The 24,969-nt window shown below is 55.7% G+C and overlaps 1 protein-coding gene across 1 annotated transcript; it reads left to right on the top strand.

The window, feature by feature from the left end:
• Window positions 1–18,976: 18,976 nt before the first annotated feature.
• On the top strand, window positions 18,977–22,771 carry CD93 (CD93 molecule). The gene is given in 2 exon segments (XM_030448567.1): window positions 18,977–19,132; window positions 19,134–22,771. Coding segments are annotated over 2 exon segments (1,701 nt in total). The 5' UTR covers window positions 18,977–19,039; the 3' UTR covers window positions 20,742–22,771.
• The last annotated feature ends 2,198 nt before the right edge of the window (window positions 22,772–24,969 follow it).

Genomic DNA, 24,969 nt, shown 5'->3' with positions numbered 1-24,969 from the left:
TCATCACGGATGCTGAGCAAAGGGCACCTGGTCCCAGCACACACCCAGCACCCACCCAGGGAGACCCAAGGTCCCCGCAGCCCTTCAGGTGCCGTGGGCTTTGCTTCTGCTGGGACTCAGGGCAAGAAAACAAAACTTGACCTTTCCCAGGCAGTTTCAGAGCTGTAGAACTCATGTTTTCTCTTCCCCCACACAGAGGTTTTCCCAGCTGTTGGCTTTGCCCCGGAGCAGAGGGCTGGCAGGAGAGCTCCAGCTGAGGGATTCCCTTTCCCTGAGGGTGCTGGGGATGGGGAGGCAGCTCTGAAGCCAGGAATCCTCTCTGGTATCAGACAGAAGGAAGAGCCCCAGGGTCCCATCAGCAGGAGGGATGGGGGGGTCTGTCCTGGGAGCTCCTGCCACCCAGCAACCCCCCTGCCCCAGGGAAATGGGAGATGGAAGGAGCACAAGAGGTAAATGAGCTACACTAAAAATAAATTAAAATTAATAATAATAATAATAATAATAATAATAATAATAATAATAATAATAGTAATAATAATAATACCACTAAAGGAAAGAAGCCCCAGGCTGCCTGGAGTGCAGGGGCCCTGGAAGCCCTGCTGGGAGTGCTCTGAATGTGCCACAAGGTCGCAGCAGCTCTCCCAACCCAAGCTGCCTTTCAGGACTCCAAAGTGTTTGTTTTCCATGAAAAAAAAGAGTTGTTTCTGCTGTTCCCCTCCCAAGCCATGACATCCTCACCAAAGAGCCTCTCACAGCACCCAGCTCTTGCTCCTCTCCTCTTTTACACCCAGGTTTCTAACCCCCTCCTGCAGTGCTCATTAAAAGCAGCAGAAAAAACCCTGGGGGGAAAGAGGCAAAGCTGTCTGGTGGCTTTTGGGGTTTTTTCCTCCCAGAATGGAATCTCTCCAGGACTTGTGTCTGACACAGCTCTGTAGAAGCTGAGCCCTGGCCCCAGGGATGCTCTGCTCAGCCCCCTGAGCCCATCCTGCTCCACATCATCCCAGACACACGTGGGATTCTGGTTCAGACCCATCAAGGGAGAAGTTTCCAGCCTGGGGTTTGAAACATGAGGATGGGGAAAGTTTCTGAGCTCTTCTCCATAACCAAAGGAACTGGAAACTTAAAGGATTTTTTGTTTGTTGGTTGGTTTTTTGAACAAAAGCATCACAGGATTCCAGGGGCTGAGATGTGAGGGGGTATTTACACAGCTCCTGACTTCACTTTCCTGGGCACAGACATTTAGTTCACCCCTTGCAAAACCTTTGCAGGTTGTTGCTGGCCTGTAGCTAAGTGCAACAATCCCCCCAGGAGCAGGGAAATTCCTGCTTTAGGGATTTCTGCTCATTTAAGAAGGGAGTCAGGGGGGGATCAGGCTCCACATGGCAGAGGAATGCCCAGGGATTCCTCACACCTGGAGCTGCTGCAGCATCACACATCCTGGGTGAGAAATAAACCTGGCAGCAGCTTTTGCATCCCCCCAAGGGATGGGGGTGAGAACCAGGGGGAGGGAGGAAGGGAATGGTGATTCCAGGGTATTCCCTGAACTGGGGATCCAGAGCCCCCCTCCTGGCCATCCAGGCTCCTGGGAATGAAATGCTGCCCACTTCTTGCTGTGACTTCCAGCTGAATCCTTGGAAAACAAACCCATCAGAATCCAGGGGCCATCTCCCATGGATGGGGCTTTTCTTTGGCTCCCCCTTGGCTTTCTGCTTGGATGTGGTCACAGGATGAGGCTCAGCCTGAATAATGTTAGCTAAAGATATCTGTTGTTTATACTGGATTCAGCCAGCTTTGATGAGACCAGAAATAAAGCTGCAGCAAGGCTTCCCAGCTGCTCCTCACACATCCTCACTGCTCCTGAGCTCCTTGCAAAAACCTGCAGCAAATCCTTGCAGCAGAGATTTGGGCACAGAGCAACCCAGAGCTGTGCTCCATCCCAGAATATCCCCTGGGGTTTGCAAAGAAATGGGAGTGGGGAAAAGAAAAATAAAAGAAATAAATAGGACCAAGCATCCCACACTATTCCCAGCTCGGGTGCTGGGGGAGGGATGCCCAGACTGGCACCCACACTTCCAGCAGGGAAGGAGCACACCAGTCGGGCAGATCTTTCTTTCAGCCCCTCATGCTGCACCTCAGCTATAAATCCCCAGTTCCTGGCACTTCAGAGGGACAAACTTCATCAGCAGGAAGGGAAACTGCTTTGCCTTGGGGCTGCTCATGTCACTGGCAGGGCAAGTGCTGCTCTCACTGCACCCGAGCAAACCCGGCACTCCTGGCAGTCTGTCCATCTCCATCCTCATTCTCATTCTCATCCTCATCCTCATCCCCATTCCATCCCCATCCACATCCCATCCCACACCATCCCCTCCCCATCCCATTCCCATCCCCATCCCCATCCCATCCCCATCTCCATCCCCATCCCCATCCTCATCCTCATCCTCATCCTCATCCTCATCCTCATCCCCATCCCATCCCATCCCCATCCTCATCCTCATCCCCATCCCCATCCCATCCCCATCCCATCCCATCCTCATCCTCATCCTCATCCCCATCCCCATCCCCATCCTCATCCCCATCCTCATCCTCATCCCCATCCCCATCCCATCCCCATCCCATCCCCATCCCATCCCATCCCATCCTCATCCTCATCCTCATCCCCATCCCCATCCCCATCCCCATCCCCATCCCCATCCCCATCCCATCCCCATCTCCATCTCCATCCCCATCCCATCCCCATCCTCCTCTCCCAAAGAGGAACCTTTCCTGGGCAGCACTACAGAAACACCTCAGAAAGGGCCCAGTTCTGGGGGCAGGAATGCCCAAGCTCTCAGCCAGACCACTCCATGCCCTGGGGCTGTTGGCATCGGGTCCCCAAGGGGTGACCTCAACACTGTTGTGTGCTGTAGGACACCTTTCTGCCAAGCTTTATTAAAAAAAACAACCAATAAACACACTCTGCCTGAAGGCTCCTCTGCCTTCTTCAGTCCCCCCTGGTGGGATCTCCTTGGCCCCAGCTGATGGGGACAGAAGATGCACAGAAGATTTGGGAGCAGAAGGACAAATTCTTGTGGCTGCCCCATCCCTGGCAGTGTCTCAGCCCAGGTTGGATGGGGCTGGGAGCACCCTGGGCTGTGGGAGGTGTCCCTGCCCATGGGGTTGGGACTGGAGGAGCTTTAAGGTCCCTTCCACCTCCAATCCAGGCTGGGGTTCTGAAAGGAAAAAATTAATTCTCCTCCTTCTATCCCTGCAGGCTGAACTTCACACCCCGTGATCAACCCCTGAACATTTGGGCTATATTCATTTTTTCCCCCTGCCCCAGGTGGCAGAGGAGCAGCAAACACATCCCACAGCATCCTGCAAATCCCCGGGAGCTGCTCATTTCCCTGGGAGGATTTTCCCACCCTCCCTTTTCCTTCCAGCTATTGCTGCCCGGGCAGGGCAACTCCCCAGCCCCAGGGCTTGTTTCCAGCCCTGCCTTTCCCTTCACCTTTCCTTCGGGCAGGTTTCAGCTGCCTCCAAACATATCTCCAAACACATCTCCTCCAAACACATCTCCTCCACGTGTGCGGCTGGGCTGGGACAGAAAAAACACAAATAATTAAAAATAAAAGAGGAAACCAAGAAGCAAAGCATCTGGGTGTGCTGGATGGAGCTGCCCCACTGAGTCACAGAGATCCCTCCCCACCCCAGGGCTGGGGAATCACAAGGAGCTCAGGTTTGGCCCAGCAGGGATGTGCTGGTGTTTGGGGGATCCCCTGGGATCCAGGTTCTGTCCCCTGGATCCATTCCCATCCCCAGCCTCGGGGCTGCCAGGTGCCAAACCTCAGCCAGGGAATTCTGATGGGGGAAAAGCCACAAATGCAGCAGCTCAAAGAGGAGGGTGAGGGAACAGGGGCAGGAAATCGTGCAGGACAAGTAAACAGGCTCCAAAGAGAGGAAATTAATATTTAATTTAAAAGAAAAAAGCCCACCACTCCCCTGGCTCTGCTCCAGGCAGGAAGCCTCAGACATTGAGACACCTTCCCCCAGGCTGTCCTGACCAGCAAGGAGAGCTCCCCAAAGTCAGCAAGAGCCCCAAACCCCCACCCTGCATCCCCCCACCCATTCTGGACCTGAATCCAGCGGTGGGATCGTGGTGGGGGTTGGATTCCTTTGGGATCCTCTGTGGCCCTTTGGGATCCTCTGTGGCCCCAAAGGGGAGGACACAGAGCATGGGGATCCCCAGAACCTCTCTTGCCCCCCAGCTCAGCTCCAAGCCAGAGGTGTTTCCCACAGCCCGACATTCCCATTCCATAGGGACAACCCATTCCCATGGGGAAGACACCTCAGGAACCAGAAGGAACCAGCTCCTCCCTCCTCACCTGAGCAGGAACTGCTCCAGTTCTTCCTTTCTGCCCCAATTCCTGCTGGGCCAGGCAGGGACTGACTCCTGACTCCTGCTCGCTTTGTGTCCAAGGGCTCCCTGAGCCTGCCTGGGGCTGAGCACCCAGCAGCACCCCACAGCATCCCACAGCACCCCACAGCACCCAGCAGCATCCCGCAGCACCCAGCAGCACCCCACAGAACCCCGCAGCACCCCACAGCACCCTGCAGAACCCAGCAGCACCCCGCAGCACCCAGCAGCACCCCACAGAACCCCGCAGCACCCCACAGCACCCAGCAGCACCCCACATCACCCAGCAGCATCCAGCAGCATCCCACAGCACCCAGCAGCATCCAGCAGCACCCCGCAGCACCCAGCAGCACCCAGCAGCATCCCACAGCACCCAGCAGCATCCAGCAGCACCCCGCAGCACCCAGAAGCACCCCGCACCACCCCGCAGCACCCCACAGCACCCAGCATCACCCCACAGCACCCTGCATCACCCGGCAGCATCCAGCAGCACCCCGCAGCATCAAGCAGCACCCAGCAGCACCCCACAGTACCCCGCAGCACCCAGCAGCACCCCGCAGCACCCTGCAGAACCCAGCAGCACCCCGCAGAACCCAGCAGCACCCCACAGCACCCCGCAGCACCCAGCAGCACCCCGCAGCACCCCACAGCACCCAGCAGCATCCCACAGCACCCAGCAGCACCCAGCAGCATCCAGCAGCACCCCGCAGCATCAAGCAGCATCCAGCAGCACCCCACAGAACCCAGCAGCACCCGCAGCACCCAGCAGCACCCCACAGCATCAAGCAGCACCCAGCAGCATCCCACAGCACCCAGCAGCACCCCACAGAACCCAGCAGCACCCCGCAGCATCCAGCAGCACCCCGCAGCACCCCGCAGCACCCAGCAGCACCCCACCGTACCCCACAGCACCCCACATCCACCCCACAGCACCCCACAGCACCCCATAGCACCCACAGCACCCCATAGCACCCCACAGCACCCTATAGCACCCCACAGCACCCCGCAGCACCCCGCAGCACCCCGCAGCACCCAGCAGCACCCCGCAGCACCCAGCAGCACCCAGCAGCACCCAGCAGCATCCAGCAGCACCCCGCAGCACCCAGCAGCACCCCGCAGGGTCAGACCTGGGCTGGGAAATCCATTGGTGCTGGAACCCCTCATTCCATCCCGGCCCAAGGAGCTGCCCCACACCCTGCTCTCTGCAGGTCCCCCAGGCAATGAAGATCACTCATTTTCCTGGCCCACCTGGGGCTGCCCGGATCCTGGTGCCCTCAGGAACAGGAGGTGCAGGGATGCACAGGGAGCTCCTTACAGCCCCGGGCAGCTCAGGAGCATCCATCCCAGGCTTCTCCCTGCTCCTCACTCAGCATTTCCCTTCTGCAAGCTTTCCCTCAGATGCACTGCAGAACAGCCTGGGAGGCAGGGGGTGTTTACTGAGGGAAACCTCAAGCTCTGAGCCTGTGGTCAGAGCTCGAGTTTTAAAGTTTCATGGGGAAATTAGGAGAAACTTCAGAAAAAAAAAATATATTGGTGAAACCATCTCCCTCCCCCCACCCTGCCCTCTGAGGCACACAGAGAGCAAAGCCAAAGCTGCTCCTGAGCAGAGCAAAGCTTGGCCTCTTGTCTGGGAAGGCAGAACGGAGCTGGAGCTGCATCACCAGTGGGTGACCCACCCGAGATGGGGGCTCAGGGCTGGAGCAGAGGAGCTGGAGGGGTCAAGGGAGGGGAAGGCACCAGGGATGCTGAGTCCTGGGTGAGCCAGGACCTGCTCACACTCAGCTCATCCCTGCTGAGGGTTCTGTGTGGGTTGGGGCTGGCTTTAATTTGGAATTTTATTTATTTAAAAAAAAACAACTTAGCAGAGCCCAGGGTTGCACAAGGGCTGCTGCAGGCCCCAAAGAGCAGGCACGTGCCTGAGTATCAGTACTTCCCAGTCCTTGCTGTGAGTATTTAATAACCTTTATTCCTTTGCACCAAGGGGAAGAAAACAAAAATAAATACTGCAGGCAGCCAAGGGATGAGGCAAGATGGAAACCCTGCCCAGCCTGTGCTGCTGACAGGGGAGAATCCCAAGCTGCACCCCAAAACCCTGCCAAGAGATCTCCTGGCTCACCCAGCAGAGCAGATGACCAGGCTGTGTTATGAAACTCAGGACTCACAGGGGATTCAGCAGCAATCTGCTGCAGCACTGGGAGCTGAGGAGTCCATCCCAGGGTGCTGGCACCCAACCCTGCCTCCCCCTGCCCCAGCATCCCATCCCACCCCATCCCATCCCACCCCATCCCATCCCATCCCACCCCATCCCATCCCACCCAGCATCCAGGGGGGAGGATGGGAGCCCAGAGCAGGTAGGCAGATCCCAGGCACTGACCCCTGGCAGGGACTTCTCCAGGCTCCAAGACCCCAGATGGCTCGGATCATTTGGCCAGAGGATTCCCAAGGTTTATTTGTGCAGCCAGAGGGTGTGCACCCCAGCCAGGTGTCCTGGGGGGACTCCAACAGCAACAGCCCGAAATCTCCTGCTGAAATGAACAGGAGGGGTTGCTAGGTTATTTTTATGTAATCTGTTTGTTGTTTTTCTTCCTAAGCCTGTCCTCTTCTTCACCTTCCCCCTGACACAACAGAACCCAGAAGTGTTTGTTGCAGAATGTTGCTCCCCCTCCCAGAGCATTCTTCAGGGGACAGATCTGATTTATTCCTCTTGTCTCCCTAAAGCTGCTCCCACCCATGGCAAGGGCTCAACCTCTGCTGCCCCAGCACCCAGCAGGCACTGCAGACACCTGAGGACAGGGGGCAAAATAAATGAATATTTAAACAAAAAGGAGCACTCCAAGGACAAGTTAGGAGCAAAGCTTCCCTTGGGGTTGGGGTTTCCTTGCAGGGATCCTGGTGCTCCCCCTGCTCCTGCTCCCAGGCAGTGAGTGACATTCCCAGGAGGATTCCCAGGGCAAATTCTTGCTCACTCCCATTCCCTGGGGATCTGAGCCTTCTGCAGGGAACCAAAGGGTGCCCAGAAGGAGCTCAGGAAGCTTGACCAGAGCAATTCTTTTTAGTGTCCCTGCTGCTGCCAGGTCATTTCTGTATTCCTGGTATTCCAGCAACAGTCCAGAACTTCCACTTGCAGAGAGCCTGGGAAGGGCACCTCATCTATAACCTGAACCACTGCAGCCCCCCAGCAGGCTCAGAATTCCTGATTTTCCCCTGGGATCAACATTTTTAGCAGGTTTCCCCTCCCTGGGTGCTCAGCCAGCAGCACCATGGCAGGGAGGCTCCTTGGGGATTTGCTCAGCTCCTTCCTGAGCCTGCAGCTCCAGCTGCTTTTGGTGAACTCCTAATATCACTTTTTAAAAACAAAACCAAAACAAAGCCCCAAAGCCCCCTAGTTAAACTTGGTGGCACAACATGGTTTATCAGGCAGCCAGAGATGATCAGAGGTTGGGCTGAAATGCAGACACACACAGATTGAGCACACAGGATCCAAGCACAAGAGGCTCTGAACACTCCCTGGGACCACCCTGAGCTGGAGCTGTGCTGGAGAAGAGGATGGGCAAGAGTCCCAGAATGGTTTGGGTGGGAAGGGACCTTTTTGAAGCCCTCCAACATCTCCAACCAGCCCAGCCAGCCCCTGGATGGTCTCCAGGGATGGAGAACCTGGGCCAGGCTCTCAGCACACCCAGAGTCAGCACTCCCTTCTTGGCACGAAGTCTGAGCCTCCCCCTCTCCCTGTGTGAAACCACCACCCCAGCCCAGCACCCCCAGCCCAGCACCCCCAAGCCAGCACCCCCAAGCCAGCACCCCCAGCCAGCACCCCCAGCCCAGCACCCCCACCCCATCCCCATCCCAGCTCCTCACCCCCAGCCCAGCACCCCCCACGCAGCACCCCCCACCCAGCACCCCCCAGCCCACCACCCCCAACCCATCACCCCCAGCCCATCACCCCCCAGCCCATCACCCCCAGCTCCTCACCCCCAGCCCAGCACCCTCAACCCAGCACCCCCAGCCCAGCACCCCCAGCCCTCCTCCTTTGTGAAACCAGCACCCCCAGCCCATCACCCCCACCCAGCACCCCAGCCCATCACCCCCAGCCCATCACCCCCAACTCCTCACCCCCAGCCCTCCTGCACCAGGGCCACGGTGCCAAAATCCCTCTGAGGAGAGGAGCCCCAGAGCTCCGGCTTCCTCTGCCTCCAGCATCTGCCCTGGCACAATTCCAGCCCCAAGGCAGTGACTGTGTCCTGACCCCAACTCCAGCAGCATCTGGTGGCCATTCCTTTATCCCTGTGCTCCAGACATCCCAGCAGGGACAGCCCCAGACACCGGGATCCCAGGGATGGATGTCACCACCTGGATGTCACCAGAGCCACCAGGAGCTCCCAGCTCAGAGCTGCCACCTCTGCACCAGCCCCTGGTGCTGCTTTGCTCCCAGGGGATGCTCCAGACCTTCTGTGGTGCCCGTGGGTGCTGCCAGCTCAGCACCAGGGGATGCTCCAAGGATGTTGGGTGTAGAGGAGCAGGGCCAGGAGGAGCACCCAGCCCCAGGGAGCAGGGTCAGGGCAAGAGCAGCTCAGGTTTTACCTGCAGGGGATCCAAACCAGCTCAGTGTGATGATGAGGAGGTCTGGAGATGCATGTGGCTCAGCAGCTTGCTGGCAACAGCCCAGAAATAGGGGGAAAATCCCCTTTTGGCTGGGGATGCTGAAGAGCAGGAGGCAGCCCCAGCCCACCCGGGTGGGAGCCCACGCTGAGCAGCTCCACTCGGAGCTGTGAAACAGGGCAGGGAACGGGGGAGCCTGGGGGATGACACAGCCCAGGTGCCTCTGCTCTCGGGAGGGTTCAAAACCCACCCAGATCCTCCCCCAGGCTGCAGCCTGGGAGCTGCTCCAGGGCTGGAGAAATGCTGACAGCAGCAAGAGCCCACAGACAGATAAAGCTGCTGGGAAAGTCCTTACACTGCACACTGACAGGCTTCGAGAGAAAATAAACTTAAAAAATATTAAAAATAAAAAATTAAATAATAATATAAGGAATTAAAAAATAAAAATTATAAAAATAAAAATGAAAAATGAAAAATTAAAAAAGGAAAAAATGAAAAATAATAATAATCAAAAAAAGCCCCCAGATGAGGACTGCTGTGCAAATAGCAAATCTCCTCTAGAAAAAGAGAAATGATGAGAGCTCCATCCTGTGCTGATGCTCAGGGAAGGGATGAGCTGCCCCTTCCCCTCCTCATTCACCGTTTCCTTCCATCCAGGTGGTGCTGACTCCACCAACACCTCCCCAGCTGGGCAGTCACACCAGGAGTTACTTTTCCAGCCCTCATGAGCTGGTTTGGAACCTTGGGGAGCAGAAACAGACACCAGAGAGCAGCAGGAGCCCCCCAGCCCCCTCCTCAGTGCCTGGGGACTCCCCAGCTCCAGCTGTCCCAGTTGTGGTTCCATTAACCAGTAAGGACCTGACCAGTACAGGGCAGCAGAAGCTTTGGGTGCTGGGGTTTGTTTCCCCACAATTAAATGGGACTCTCTGGGAGAGGAGCCCCCCAGCTCAGCAGCACTTTGCCCACAGATGCTCCCAGCTCTGCATCCCCTCCTGCTGCCTCTCCGCGGGCTGCTCACAGCCTGGGCTGGAAGACATTTATTTCATCATTATTATATATTTTTTTTAAGTTATTCTTGTTTTCTTATCCTCTAGCAAGGGGACTTTGTTGTTTCCTGCATTAAATAAAGCCACACAACTTCCTGGCAGTACCCAGCCATCAGACCCCCCCTCAGGACCCAGCCCCAGCCTTCTCCTTACCCCTGGAGCTGCTTTTGGGAAGCATCTCTTCCCCCAATCTGTTTGCAGTTAAAGGCAAGCCCTGCCCAGCACTCTGACCTGGGCTCTGCCAGCAGCTTGCAGGAACACTGAGACACGAGGCAAACGCCACGTTGGGGTTGGTTTTGTTGTTGCTGTACAGCTGGGAGCACATTAAGAAATAAATTTAAAAAAAAAATAAAAATAAAAGATCCGTGGCTGGGGCCCCGTTTCCCCTCGTGCTGTCCCAAGCAGCACGTTCTGCACAACAACCCCAGATGCCAACAGGGCTTGGCCAGCAGCAGGACACTCGTTTTCTGGGGCCCCAGCAAAGAAACTGAAATGGGTTGGGTTGGAAAAGACCTTTGGGCTCACCCAGTCCAACCCATCCCTGCCCAGGCCACCCCCACCCCATGTCCCTCATCCCCACATCTCCAGGGCTTTAAAATCCTCCAGGGATGATGGGGACTCCAGCCCTGCCCTGGGCAGCCTGGGCCAGGCCCTGACATCCCTTTCCAGGGAGAAATTGTTCCTGATATCCAAGCTAAACCTCCCCTGGCACAACTTGAGGCCATTGCCCACCAGCAGCTCCAGCACCCCCAGAGCCAACCCCAACCCCAACCCTTCCCCAAGAAGCTTCCCCAGACCACTGAAGAACCTGCAGTGCATCCCTTACCTGCTGGCCCCAATCCCCCAGCTGCTCACCCCAAGTCTGTAGGACCAGGAGGAGCTGAATTTGGAGCCCTGTTTGAAGCAGAGCCCAGAGAAGAAGGGAGTGTGAGAGCCCCCAGGAGCAGGGCCAGGAGGGGCAGGCAGTGCAGGACCTGCACAGGACCTCCTGATGCTCAGCAGACCCTGAGGAGCAGGGCCTGGGGGCTGCATCATCCCCCCCCAACCCCTGAGGGAGCAGCAACCCCAGAGAACCTCAGGAGATGCTGCTCCTTCCCAAGGGCTGGCAGGGGGGTGACAGTGGGGTGGCCATTTGGTGGGTGGCAGTGGGGTTACAGTGGGGTGGCAGTGGGGTGGCAGACAGTGGGGTGACAGTGGGGGGGTGACAGTGGGGTGGCCACTTGGGGAGTGTCAGGGGGGTGACAGTGGGGTGGCAGTGGGGGGGTCACAATGGGGTGGCCACTTGGGGGGTGACAGTGGGATGACAGTGGGGTGATAGTGGGGTGGCAGACAGTGGCAGTGGGGTGGCAAGACAGTGGGTGGCCATTTGGGAGTGTCAGGGGTGTGACAGTGGGTGGCAGACAGTGGGGTGATAAGTGGGGTGGCAGTGGGGTGGCAGTGGGGTAACAGTGGGGTGGCCATTTGGGGAGTGGCAGCGGAGTGGCAGTGGGGTGGCAGACAGTGGGGTGACAGTGGGGTGGCAGTGGGATGACAGTGGGGTGGCAGTGGGGTGACAGTGGGGTGACAGTGGGGTGGCAGTGGGGTGACAGTGGGTGGGGTGGCAGGGGGGTGATGTGGGCAGCACAAGTGCCCAACTTGCCCCCAGGCTGCTCCCTGGGGGTCTGGCAGTCAGCTCTGCCCAAAGGGGACTACAAACTGTGCCCTGATGTCCTGTCCTGAGCCTGGCTCCAGAGGTGCCACCAGCACAGGGCTCCCTGCCAAGGCCTCCTGTGCAGCTGTAATGGGACAGGCACTGGTCGGGGCCAGCAGCCAAACTGGGAGCAGCTGGTGGGGACCCTGCCCATCCCCACCTTGCAGGGTTCATCCAGGTCAGGGAATGGGGTTATCTGTGGGGACAGGGGGGAAGCATCCCTCCTCATGCATGGAGACAGTGGGGAGCAGCCCCCCAAAGCCCGTCTGAGTGCCAGGAGCCAGAAACTCCTCTTCAGTAAAAGCAGGAAAAGCCACAATTTCACTGGGAATTCTTGCTTAGGGCACGCAGGGCACGGGGCCAGGGGCAGAATTCCTGGCAGAGGGCATCAGGCCCTCCAGGTTCATGGTGGGGAGGTGGGAAATGTGGCCTGAGCCCCCCTGGATCTTCCCATTTTGGTGCTGGGGTTCAGCATGGGGTCAGATCCGTGACACTTCTGGGCATGGCCCCTTGGATTTCATCCAGCAGCTGTCACCCAACCATCCCATTTCTAACCTTCTTTTCCAGGCTCCTGGGGAGCTGCATCAGGGCTGCTGGAATGCAGGAAACATCGTGTTTGAAAAGCTTTTCAGAACAGCCCCCAGAAGAGATTCTGGATCCAAAAAGCACCTTTTTTAAATTTTTTTAATGTTTTTTTTTTTTACTTTAAAAGACACAGCTCCATGGCCAGGACTTTGAGCAGAGACACATCTATGTACACACACTCATGGGGCTGATCTGTCCTACAGGGACAGGGACAGGGATGATGCTCCCCATGGGCACACAGAAGTTTGGTCATGGAGCTGCTGCCTGCAGAGGGGCTCAGAACCTCCCAGCTGTAAATGGAAACTCTCCCACTGCCCCCTCACCTCTGGTTCAGACAGAACTCAGCTGGATGACAGATATTTTTTTCATTTCTCTGGGTAGCTGCAAAACCAACCAGAGCAGAGCCCAAAGTCCAGCTCGGGACCCCTTGGTTTGCCTGCTCTGCATGGAAAGAACAGCAGCAAAATCCTTTATAAACAGAAAAGCAAGTGCAGACCCCAGAGCTGACAGCCCTAAGAGTGAGGCTGCCAAAGCAGATGCTCCCCCAGAAATGGATAAATCCCAGAAATGGATAAATCCCAGAATGTGTAAATCCCAGAAATGTGTAAATCCCAGAAATGCGTCGCCAGCAGGTCAGGGAAGGGATTCTGCCCCTGTGCTCAGCTCTGGGGAGGCCACAGCTTGAGTCCTGTGTCCAGTTCTGGGCCCCTCAGCTCAGGAAGGAGCTTGAGGTGCTGGAGCAGGTCCAGAGAAGAGCAAGGAGGCTGTGAAGGGATCCAGCAGAATTCCTGTGAGGAAGGGCTGAGGGAGCTGGGGGTGTTGAGGCTGGAGAAGAGGAGGCTCAGGGGAGACCTCATCACTCTCTCCAACTCCCTGAAAGGAGGTTGGAGCCAGGGGGGGGCTGGGCTCTTTTCCCAGGCAACTCTCAGCAAGACAAGAGGGCACAAAAGGTCTCAAGTTGTGCCAGGGGAGGTTTAGGTTGGAGATTAGAAAGAATTTTCTTCTGGAGAGGGTGATCAGGCATTGGAATGGGCTGCCCAGGGAAGTAGTGGATTCTCCGTGTCTGGAGATCTTTCCAAAGAGCCTGGATGTGGCACTGAGTGCCATGGGACTGGGAAACTGCAGCGGGAAGTGGATCAAGGTTGGACTTGATGAGCCTCTGAGCTCCTTCCAACCCAGACAGTTCTTAGGATTCTATGATTCTATGATTAGTAATTTTACAGTTGGCCTTCCAAAAACATTAAAGAACTTGATGGGGTTATGAATCACAGATTATATTGCCTCTCTGTGGATTAATCTATCAAAAAGATGGAGATCAGATCTTTATCTAGAGGGCTGGTGTTGATGCAAACTCAGTGGCAAATTGAAATGGGAGAGTGTGTATTACCTTACACACATATCCACACTGCTCCTACAGCTGAGGTTTTAATTACTACTAAACCATTGCACTTTTCCACTGTATTTAAACTAAATCACCAATACCTACATGAATCTGCAGCACTGCATGGATAAGTGATCATGAAAGAAATCCCAGAAATGCACAAATCCACCACCAGCACTGGGCTGGCTGAGGAGAGGGCAGAACCCCTGGGAACCACCTCCCCTCTCAGCCACCCATCTGGCTGGGACAAACTCCATAAAGAATCACATTTTGGAGCCATTCCCCAGCACCACTGGAGACAGGCAGAGTTTCCATGGGAAGCCCCCACCCAGGGGAACAAACGCAGGCACTGAAATGAGTGAGAAGGGGTCAGTTTATGAGTCTGATGCCTCCATCCTGTCCTCACCACCTGGGCTTTAATTTTCCTCCCCTTTTTGTCCTCCTCAAGCCCAGGGAGACAAAACCTGGTCCTGTCCCCACTAAAATTCCAAGAGCAGCAGGAGGACAAATCCATTGGAATTTACCCCAGTTTTGGCTCCAGTCCATCCCTGGGGAGATCCCTGTGCCCTGCCATGGTCCTTGTCCTGGGCAGATGTGTTACCCAGGGTGAATTTCTGAATCTCCAGAGCTCTGCTAGGACCACAACTCATCCCAGATGATTATTAATGAGTCTCAGGTGTTTCAGGCATTACTGGGGTGTGGGATTGGTGTTCCTGTGCAGTTTTCCACCAGGCAGGACACATGGAGACCTGGGGATGCCCAACCTTCCCTTGGGTCTGCATGGCAGAGGTTCCCTGGTTTGGTGGCCACGCAGGAGGCCCAGGTGGCCAGCTGGATGTCACCTCTCTGAGCCAGGATGGACACAGCCAGGGTTTCATCTGCTTGGGAAAAGGCAGCTCCTTCCCTGAGCAGAGGGAGATGGAAACCAGAGCAGATTGCTGCTGGCTCCCAGTGACTCCTTCCTCTGGAGGAGGGAAAAAGGTCTTTTTTGAAGGTGAAAACATCTTTCTGAAGGTGGAAACCATCCCAGACAAGCAGAGGTTTCCCCAGAGGAGCAGCACAGGCTGGCACAGGGGCTGCACACTCCTGCCCACAGCCAACTGGGCAAGGACCACAAAAATAATTCTTCCCGACTCCAGTTATCACTTGGTTGGCTCACAAAGCTGTGGGGGTTTTTGTTTTGTTTTGTTTTAATATAATGATGACAAACCCAGCAGCTTGGTGATTGGGCAGCATTGTCTGCAGCAGAGGGAAAAAAAAAAAACAACAAAAAAGCAAGAAAATAAAAAGCAAGACAAATGAAGAGGGACAAGCAGCAGTGTCTGGCCCCAGGCTGTGGGGATGAAAGGGACTGAGGGGCTGGGAGGAGAGGGAAGTGCCCTCCTCATGGGGCTGCCTTTCATCTCAGCAGATGATAAGTTTTGATTTATTTTAACAAAGCCTGGCTGCTCACAAGCACCCGGATCTGGTGGCTGGGGGATTCCTGGAGCCTGCTGTAGGAACAGTCCTTTTGCTGTGGCTTTGCTCCATGAGGAGCAGGCTCCATCCTGCCTGGATGCTGCAGCAGCTGCCAGCAAGGTGCAGCCCCCTCCCCACTGCTCCCCCTGCCCTGCCACAGCCTCCTGGGGAAAGCACCACAAAGCACCCAGGAACATAGAATCACAGAATCATAGAATGGGCTGGGTTGGAAGGGACCTCAGAGATCATCAAGTCCAACCCTTGATCCACTCCTGCTGCAGTTCCCAGCCCATGGCACTCAGTGCCACATCCAGGCTCTTCCTAAAAACCTCCAGGGATGGAGAATCCACCCCCTCCCTGGGCATTCCAGTGTCTGATCACCCTCTCTGCTAAGAATCCTTTCCTAATATCCAACCTAAACCTCCCCTGGCAGAGCTGGAGCTCTGCCAGGGGAGGTTTAGGTTGGATATTAGGAAAAAATTCTTTAGTCTGTGCCCAGATATCCCACTGATACCTCCCCGACCCCCCCTGGCTCCAACCTCCTTTCAGGGAGTTGCAGAGAGTGATGAGGTCTCCCCTGAGCCTCCTCTTCTCCAGCCTCAACACCCCCAGCTCCCTCAGCCCTTCCTCACAGCACTTGTGCTGGATCCCTTCACAGCCTCCTTGCTCTTCTCTGGACCTGCTCCAGCACCTCAAGCTCCTTCCTGAACTTCCTGAGGGGCCCAGAACTGGACACAGGACTCAAGCTGTGGCCTCCCCAGAGCTGAGCACAGGGGCAAATGTTCTCATCTGCTTTCCCTCTAACCCTGCCTTGGCTGCCTTTGCTCACAGGGAGGATTTGGCCCCTGCAAAGAGCCCTGGAGGGTCTGTGGTGTGTGCTGCTCCTCAGGGGGGACTCAGCAGCATCCTGAGGTACCTGGAGGTGACAAGATGCAGGCACATTGGAGCAGTCTGCAGAGGATCTAAGTCCTTTGATGTGTGTGGAACACTGTAAGGTAGATTTATACAGCTATGACTCAAATAACCTGGAGTGCACTCCTGCCAAAACACAGCAGCCCCTCCAGTGCTGGCGTTGGGCAGGAGCCAACCCAGCCCCAAATTGCCTGAATTCCCCCCCAAATTCCCTCTCCCCAAACTGACACCCCCCAAGATCCTGCCCGGTGCATGTGGGGTGCTCCTCACCACCTGATGCTCTGCACCCCCACCCTGGGGCTGTGGCCTTCAGGAGGTCCCAGAGGAAGCTCAGTTCCTCCAATTCTTCTCAGGCTGCTGCTGGTGCAGGTGTCCCCCCCCCCTGGCCCCATTGTCCCTTGTCCCAGCCTTGGGGCTTTGCACAAACAGCCTCTGCTGATGTCAGGCAGACAGTACATGTTTCCTTCTTTGGCCTGGGAGTCAAGATTTTTTTTTAACCAGTTCCTTCAGCAAGATGATTTTGTATTTTTTTTTTTTATTTAATTTTATATATATAATTTTTTTTGGTAAGTGCATCGTGCCATTCAGCAGGATTTCTGCTCTCCAGAAGATAATTCGGGTTTGATTTTTATCTGGAACAGGGGTTTATAGACGTGTCCAGCCGTGGGGGATGAGAAACAAAACCCCTCTTAAACTGGGAACCAGGGCTGTGATTGATTTTTGCATCAGCCCAACTGAGAAGAAAATCTAAAAATCATGGCACACTTAATAAAAACCAATAGAATCATGAAGCACTTTTAAGTTACTGAGCAATCCTCTCTTGCCAAAACTGCGGATAAAAATACCAGCAGAAGCTCCACAGATGAAGATCTCACTAAAAAGCTGGGGGGAGGGGGAGGTTTCCTGGACACCAAATTGTAACCAGGCTGTAAAAAGCTCCAGCAGGAAGATTACGTTTACTAAAACAAATAAAAAGCCACTGCAAGAAGTTGCTGGCTGTATTCCTGCAAACCAAAGGATCTGACACCATGGTCTTCAAAAAGAATTTCCCTCAGCCAAGAGCCCTGACTTGGTCAGACCTCTGACCCCCCCTCATCAGGAGCATCACCAGCAGTTTAATTGCTCTGCTGGAATGACCTCTGAGATAGGCACCTAGAAACTGGTTTAAAATATCTTTGGGTTTGCCCATAACCCCAGCTTGGGAAGGTCCAGCAGAGCTGTAGCTAGAACAGGCCAGGTTTGGGGACAAAAATTGCCCATCTGAGTTGTAACAAATAATCAGGGGAGCCCCTTGGCCCCTGCCTGACCATTCAGCTGGAGGGAGGAAAACCCAGCAGTGGGTTTTATAAAAGCAAAGTCATGCTGAGCAGAAAGCCAAAGCTTCTGTGCTGAGCCCTCCAAAGAAAGTTCCCCCCATTTCTTCCAGTAGGGAATCAGGAAGAAAACCAGTCTGGGGTGGCACCAGGGTATGGTTTTTCCTCCCAAGGCAGGTGTTTGGGTTTGGGTGCTGACCCAAAGGAGAGGTTGGTGATGGGGCTCCAGATCCTCCACCCTTTACACCCGAGGTCTTTGTAACCTTCAGATGAGCTGAGACCCCAAGCCCAGTCCCAGTGAGATGGAAGCTCCAGGAGGAGGCCCTGGGATGCAGGAGGGTTGGCAGCCCAGCAAGGGAACTGGGATTAGGGTTTTGTTAAACTCACTTTTTGCTTCTTTGCTCTCCCAGCAGCACATCTGGAGAACCTCTCTCTCCTCCAGCCCTGCCTGCTTCAGGGCAGCTCAGGAAGCTTCCCCCTGCCCCACACTTGTCACCATCCTGACCTCTCTGTGGGCAGGAATCTCTTTGGAAAGGACAGCTCTACAGTAAAGTAAAAAAGGATGAGGCCAAACCAGGACATGCCTGGGGTGGTGGGGTCAGATGGGCAGAGGTCACTGTGTTGCTTGGCATCACCTGGTCAAAAAAAAGAAGAAGAAGAAGAAAAAAAAAAGGATAAGCACAGCAAACTGCACTGGCCAATATTTAATTTAAATATTTAAAAATATTTAAATGTCAGTCACGCTGCAGAAATGCTTTTGGATCCTTCCACCCTGCTGCAGAGAAGTCTCCTCGAGCCCTTGCAGGGGCTTTAGCATCCTTAAGATTTGTTTAAACTTCATTGTGCAGAATTAACGCCTCTGCCCTTTCCCTGCTGGCCCCGACACCAGCCCAGCCCAGCTGAGCCTCTCCCCACACGGAACCGGGGTCAAGTGACCCGTGGGTCAGGAGCTCGGAGCATCACAGCAGAACCCGCCTGAGGCTGGGGTAGCCCCGGGGCCAGCGGTAGCCCTGGCACAGACGGGTTGGTACCGGGGCCCGGCCGAGCTTGCTCCGTCGGTCCTTCCCACGACCAGCTCCTATTTCAGGGCTTCTCCGTCTATTTAAAGCACACGAAGAAGGGGAAAAATGCGCTGGAAATGTAGCGTGTGCCTGAGACACCGTGCCAAATATTCTGTTTCTTCTAGAAGCCGGTAGCGAGGGATCCCACGGCTTCTTGGTTTTTCGTCAGGGTTTGGGTTTTTGCTTGTTTTGGTTTTTACCCTTTTAGCAATGCCTGGAAACGACCGGGCCCTATAAGGGCTTAGAAAACATCATCTTGCCGGCTGAGCGAGTAGATAAGCCCGTGAAAACCACAGGAAAAAAAAAAAAAAAAAAAAAAAAAGTAAAAGTGCAGGAGCCTGGCAGAAAAGCGTCGCGGGCCGCAGCCACCCTGTCCCCTCCGAGCCTTGGGATGGGAGCGAGGAGCCGGGGGGGCAGGGGAGGATGGGGAGCCCAGCAGCACCGGGGCCGTCACAAGCAGCCGGAGCCACGCTACAGGAAGCCGGAGCCTCCCGGTGATAAATAGGAGACTCGGCCGCACAGGATGCGGTGGGACGGGGGATGTGAGCCAGCGGCCCGTCCGCTCCGTCCGTCCGTCTGTCGGTCCGTCCGTCCAGCCGGCGGGATGAGCATCGCTCGGCTGCTTCTCCTGCTGCTGCTGCCAGCGCCGGGCTCCGGGGAGGAGGACGTCGAGGTGATCTGCGCCGGTACCGCTTGTTTATACCTTGCACCGAGCCGAACTGAAGCTGGAGCGCGGCCCAGGAGCGTGCCGGAACAACGGAGGCAACCTGGCTCCGGTTCGCAGCCCCGCCGAGGCCCGGAGCCTGCAGGAGCTGATGGCGGCCGCCGGCCGGCCCGGCCCGGCTTGGATCGGGCTGTGGCTCTCCCGAGGTCGGTGCGTGCAGCCGCAGGAGCCTTTGCGGGGTTTCTCCTGGGCTGGTGGAGGAGAAGCCGGGAATTACACGGCGTGGCTGTCGGAGCCCGCGGTCACCTGCCTCAGCTCCCGCTGCGTGGGTCTGCAGCCCGACGGACCCTCCGGCCTGGGGGTTTGGGCTGACCGGCCCTGCCGGGGCCCCCTGCCCGCCTTCCTCTGCAAGTTCATCTTCCGGGGGATGTGCGGGCCGCTGCCGCTGCCGGGGCCCGGCCGGGTCTCCTACACCACCCCCTTCGGGGTCCGCAGCCCCTCGCTGGCAGCCGCCCCCTTCGGCACGCTGGCCGAGGCCGACTGCCAGGAGAACAGCGCTTCCTCCTCCTTCGCTGTCTGCAAAGGGCCCCTGGAGGACGGGGGCTTCGCCTGGGACCCCCCCGGCCCCTTCTGCCCCGCCACCTGCTCCCACCGCAACGGGGGCTGCCAGCACCGCTGCCTGCAGGAGCCGGGAGAGCCCCGGCGCTGCGATTGTCATCCCGGCTACACCCTGGCTCCCGACATGGTCTCCTGCCTGGCCCGAGACGCCTGTCACCCCAACCCCTGCCCGGGGACCTGCCGGACGCTGCCCGACGGCTTCCAGTGCGGCTGCCAGGACGGCTACACCTTGGCTTCCGACGGCCGGAGCTGCGTGGATGTGGACGAGTGCCTGTCCGGGCCCTGCCAGCACGAGTGCCAGAACACGCTCGGCAGCTTCGTCTGCCTCTGCCGGCCCGGCTACCGGCCAGCGGGGCCCGGTAGCCACCAGTGCCGCGATGAGGATGAATGTGCCCGGCCCGACGCCTGCCCCCAGCTCTGCCTCAACGTCCCCGGTTCCTTCCGCTGCGCCTGCCGGCACGGCTACCACCGCAGCGGCGATTCCTGCCTGGATGTGGATGAGTGCCTGCGGGATCCCTGCCCCGGGCCCTGCCACAACTTCCCCGGCGGCTTCGAGTGCGTCTGTCCTGCCGGGCTCCTTCCAGAGGAGGACGGACGGGGCTGCCGTGCTGCACCCACCGCCGGAGAGGAGCCTGCGGGGCACCCCAGCGGCACCCCGGGCATCTCCCGGACCACGGGCATCCTCCAGACCACTGGTGCCCCACGGACCACGGGCGTCCTCCCCCGGACCACGGGCATTCCCCAGACCCTGGGCATCCCTTTCGGGGTGACACCGCCGGCCCCCACGGCAGCAGGGTCAGCTCCTGGCCCTGAGCACAGTGCCGATGGCCCCCGGCTGCTCCTCTACTACATCCTGGGCAGCCTGGTAGCCATCCTGCTGCTGCTGGCCTTCGCCTTGGCCCTGCTGGCTTGCAAGAGGAGGGCAGCCAAAAGGGAGAAGCGGCCAGCTAAAAATGCAGCAGACAGCTACTGCTGGGTGCCCGAGCAGCCCGAGAGCCGTGGGGTGGGAGGAGAGCGCAGGTAACAGCACCCTGGGGAGCTGAGAGGGGGGAGGCAGAGTGAGGGCAGGGGGGAGGGTTGAAATTCAAAGTTAAAAATGAAGGGGAGGGTGTGATGCTGTCTGGTCAGCACGGGTTAGGGCATCCGAGAGCCTGTCCTGGGGCTCCTTGCAGAGCAGGAGCTGATCTCCCCCCCCAAAGGAAGGTCTGGGTGCTGGGGCAGGGGGAAGGCAGCCCCAAGCAGTGCTGGGGTTTGTAAACCGTGCAGGGAAGGGTTAACGGGGACAGCGCTGCCAGCCTGGGACGCCTTGGGCTTGAATTTACCAGCCAGGGCTGCTCCTCAGCTCTGCAGGACCTCACTCTGCTTAAAAAGAGCAAATTACAATTATTGATCTGTCTTCCTGAAGGAAATGGGTTCATTTCATCTCTTATTCCCTCTCCTCTCCCCGCGTTTGAGATGCCCACATGGGACAGCAGCAGCTCCCCTGCCCTGTCCCCGCAGCCCCCCAGTCCTTTGCCCTCAGCCAGCCCTCGGGTTTGCTGAAATGGGTTTGCAATCCCTCCGGGTCAGGCTGAGCACTTTCTCCATCCCTCCCCCTGGGAGTGACACACTGGGTGCTGTATTTTGGCTGATTATTCCCTATAACACTTTGTAACCCCGCTTCAGACAAAAGGCTTTCTTGGGGTTATTCTTCAGGTACCTCACTTCAGAGAGCTCTTTATTCTCCTGACAACGAAGCCTCCTCACCCTGTTTCACCATGAAACCTCCCCCAAAAATATGGGGGGGGGGAGGGGCTGCTCCCCATCCCGCAGCTCTCACATCTTTATTTACCCGTGCCCTACGAGGTGGGATGGTGCTAGGGAAGAACAGGGATGTGATTTGTAGGGTACATGTGTTTCCTGAGGGTTTTGCTGATTTTATTGTCTACTTGAGACTTAATTGCTACAGAAATGGGAACTGAACACAAAGGAGTTTGCTGAAGGCAGCGACCTGCATCCTGTTCTTCCATGTGGGGAGGAAAACCCTTTCCTGCCTGTTGGTTTTGGTTGGTTTATTTTTTTTTTTTTCCGTCTTCATTGTAGAATAATAATAATCATTTTAAAAAACGAAAAGCAAACAACAAACCCGCCAAAGCAAAACAAGGCAGGAAAGTGTAGCTGGCAGAAACGTTTTCAGTGCTCTGCCCGCTCCTCCTTCTCTCCGAGCAGCGGCTGGGAGAAGCAGGGAAAGGCAGCCCTGGCATTCCTGGAAATCCTGCCGAAAATTCCTGCCCCGTCTGGGCTCCAGCAGGGCAGAGAACCCAGGAATAAATTAAGCAAAGACTCATCCTGCCATCGGCATCAGCGGGATAAGGAGCCCCAGGCACCTGCCCTGCAGGGACTCCAGACCCTGACAGTCCCAGGAGGGGTTTGATCAGTTTTTTGGCTAAGGTATCAGTGAGCTGCTGGGTGTGAAAAAGGGAAAAGGAAGCATAAATGTGGGCTCAGAGCTGGTACAAATCTGAGAGGTGCTGTTTGTACCCCTGCTCCCTGATGGTGACCTTGGTGCATCCTGGTGTGTGCATGGGACTGCCCGTGGAGTGGGTCCAGGCTCAGGTTTGTTGTCAGCTTTAGTTGGGCTTCTCTCCACTGGGATATTTCTTGATGTAGCACCCTGCACCCTGGTGCAATTACACCTGGGGGGGCTCAGGGCTCCTTTCCTTCCTGCCACAGGCCCAGCAGGAACGTTTTGATCCATGTCCCTCCTTAGGGAGTTATCCAGGGCCTGCTGAATCCCTCAAAGCAAACAGGGATGGGACCATGTGCCCTGTCCCAGAGGAGAGGGAATGTCCACCCCTGCCCAAGGGGGTCCCACAGAGGTTCCTGGGGCAGCTCCTCTCCCCATTCCTAAAGGAGGTGCTGAGGGAAGGAAGAGCTGGGGCTGTCCTGCTGAGCCAAGAGGGGATGATGGGCTGGCTGGTGACACCTCTGAGGTGCTCTGTACATAGCAACAGCTCCTTGAATAGTGCTGTACATTGCTTTTCTGATGGCACACCAATAAAGATGAATGCAGAACGTGGCTTTAGTCGTTTTTAATAGATAAGCAAAAGAATAATAAATTAAAAATAAACAATAAATAAACATAAAAATTAAAAAAATAATAAATAAGCAAAACCTCTTGATGTGGGCCATATATAACCCTTGTGTTTCCCACTGTGCTGGATGGTGCTAATGAGTCCCCTGGCAGTGTTCATCCCACATGTGGTGAAGTCAGTGGGGTCTCAGCCCCCTGGCCTGAGCAATGGCCATTCATTCATTCATTCACCCCATGCCTGCCAAGCCTGTGGCGTGGGGGCACTGGGATGATCTGGGCTGGATCCTAAACCAAATAAGCAAAGTCCTAAACTCACAAGCGAGATCCTGAACTCACAAGTGAGATCCTAAACCCACAAGAAAGGTCCTGAGACCATAAGCAAGGTTGTAACCCCACAAGCAAGGTCCTAAACCCATGAGTGAGGTCCAAGCCTGAAGCAATCTTGTTGATTTCAGCGTAGCTCTGTTTGAGGGGGGAAATCTGCTTTTCTGCCAGTAACTGGGCACAGAAATCCCTGGGTGAATTCAAGCTGCAGGATGGCAGGTGGTCAGAGCTGCCTCCAGAAGATGCCCCAGCAAGGGAAGGTGATCCTGAAATGGGGAAGAGTCACAAAGATGGGAAAAAACCTCCCTGACACCAAGACCCAAACCTGTGACTGCCATTGTATCAGTCATTGATGTTTGCCTTCAGTAGTGCTTAAAACCAATAATATCCTCAAAAAAAACCCCAACCCCCAAACAACAAACCCAAAAAACCTCACAAAACCCAACCAAACAAAAAGCCCCAAACCAACAAACCAGCCAACCCACCCAAAACCCAAACCCAACCCCCCAGTCAGTGAAGCTGGGGCCGAGTCAGAGGGATGGGACAAGGTGTAAAGGTGTGTCACCAGGTAAAGGTGACAGGAGGAGGGGAAATCCCACACTGAACCATGCCAAGTATTGCAACCCCCCTGCCCGGGGCAACCCTAATCCCTGTGGGAAGCAGCACCGGATGCTTTCCCTGGCCCTGGGCCACGAGCTAACCGAGAAAATAGGAGTCAGAAGGGGGAAAAAATATTCCTGGGTGTTGTTCCAGGGCTGAGCTCAGACCCCCCGCTGCTGTATTTGCTGTGCCCGGGCTGACAACTGGGGCTGAAGAGCAGGGAGAGGCTGTGCAGAGAGCTGACTGTCCCCAGCCCTGCTGTCCCCAGAGCCCTGTAGGCACAGCTCCCGCCAGGCAAACCCGCCCCGAGGAATGCTCTTAATTAATGAGCAGCCAATTAAGCATTCGCAGCACCGTGCAGGTCCCTGCCTGGGGACATAGCAATTTAATAATTATATTTTTCTATTCTGTTAATTCTATAGTACATTATTATCTGCTTCTTCTTCTCTTCTCTTCTCTTCTCTTCTCTTCTCTTCTCTTCTCTTCTCTTCTCTTCTCTTCTCTCTCTTCTCTCTTCTTTCATTGTATTCTTTCATTTCATTTCATTTCATTTCATTTCATTTCATTTCATTTCATTACTTTCACTGTATTCTATTGTATTAATTATGCTCTATACTATACTATAGTATATACACACACAGTATCTATTATAACTGTACCTTCCTATACTATTAATATTGTATTATATTAGTGATAGTACCTGTATCTTATTATCTAATATTTACAATATTATATTAATTGAATTACATCTTATTTCTGATCTTATTTGTGCTGTACTGCATTAATAACATTCATTTATGATATTAACTGCATTGTATTTATATGGCATATTGATATTTGTATTATACCGATTAACTACATTACATTATTTCTGTTCTCTCTGTTCTGTTCTGGCATCCTCTGCTGTTACACCCCATTGAACTGTGCACAACCCTCAGCCCTCTGACAGCAGGAACCCCATTTTCCCCACAAACCCGCCAGGAAAATCCACGACCCACACCCCAGTGACCCATCCCGGGTCCCAGTGCCCCCCGGGTGACTCCCACCCAGCGTTCCCCCCATCCCCTTATCACCCGGGACAGCCCGGAACGTCCCTGGGGAGGAGAGGGATTAATCACCCTTGCCGCAGGAAAAGCGGGATGTCAGCAGGAAGGGCTGTGAGTCAGGGGGTCGGGATGGACACAATCCGAGGGTGATTAACCCCGGTCCTCCTGCCCCGGTTATCTCCCTCCCGCTGGCAGCAGCAACCCCAGGC

The sequence above is a fragment of the Calypte anna genome, chromosome 3, assembly GCF_003957555.1.
Source record: "Calypte anna isolate BGI_N300 chromosome 3, bCalAnn1_v1.p, whole genome shotgun sequence".
NCBI classification, from domain to species: domain Eukaryota; kingdom Metazoa; phylum Chordata; class Aves; order Apodiformes; family Trochilidae; genus Calypte; species Calypte anna.
This window is presented reverse-complemented; position numbering and strand designations above follow the sequence as displayed.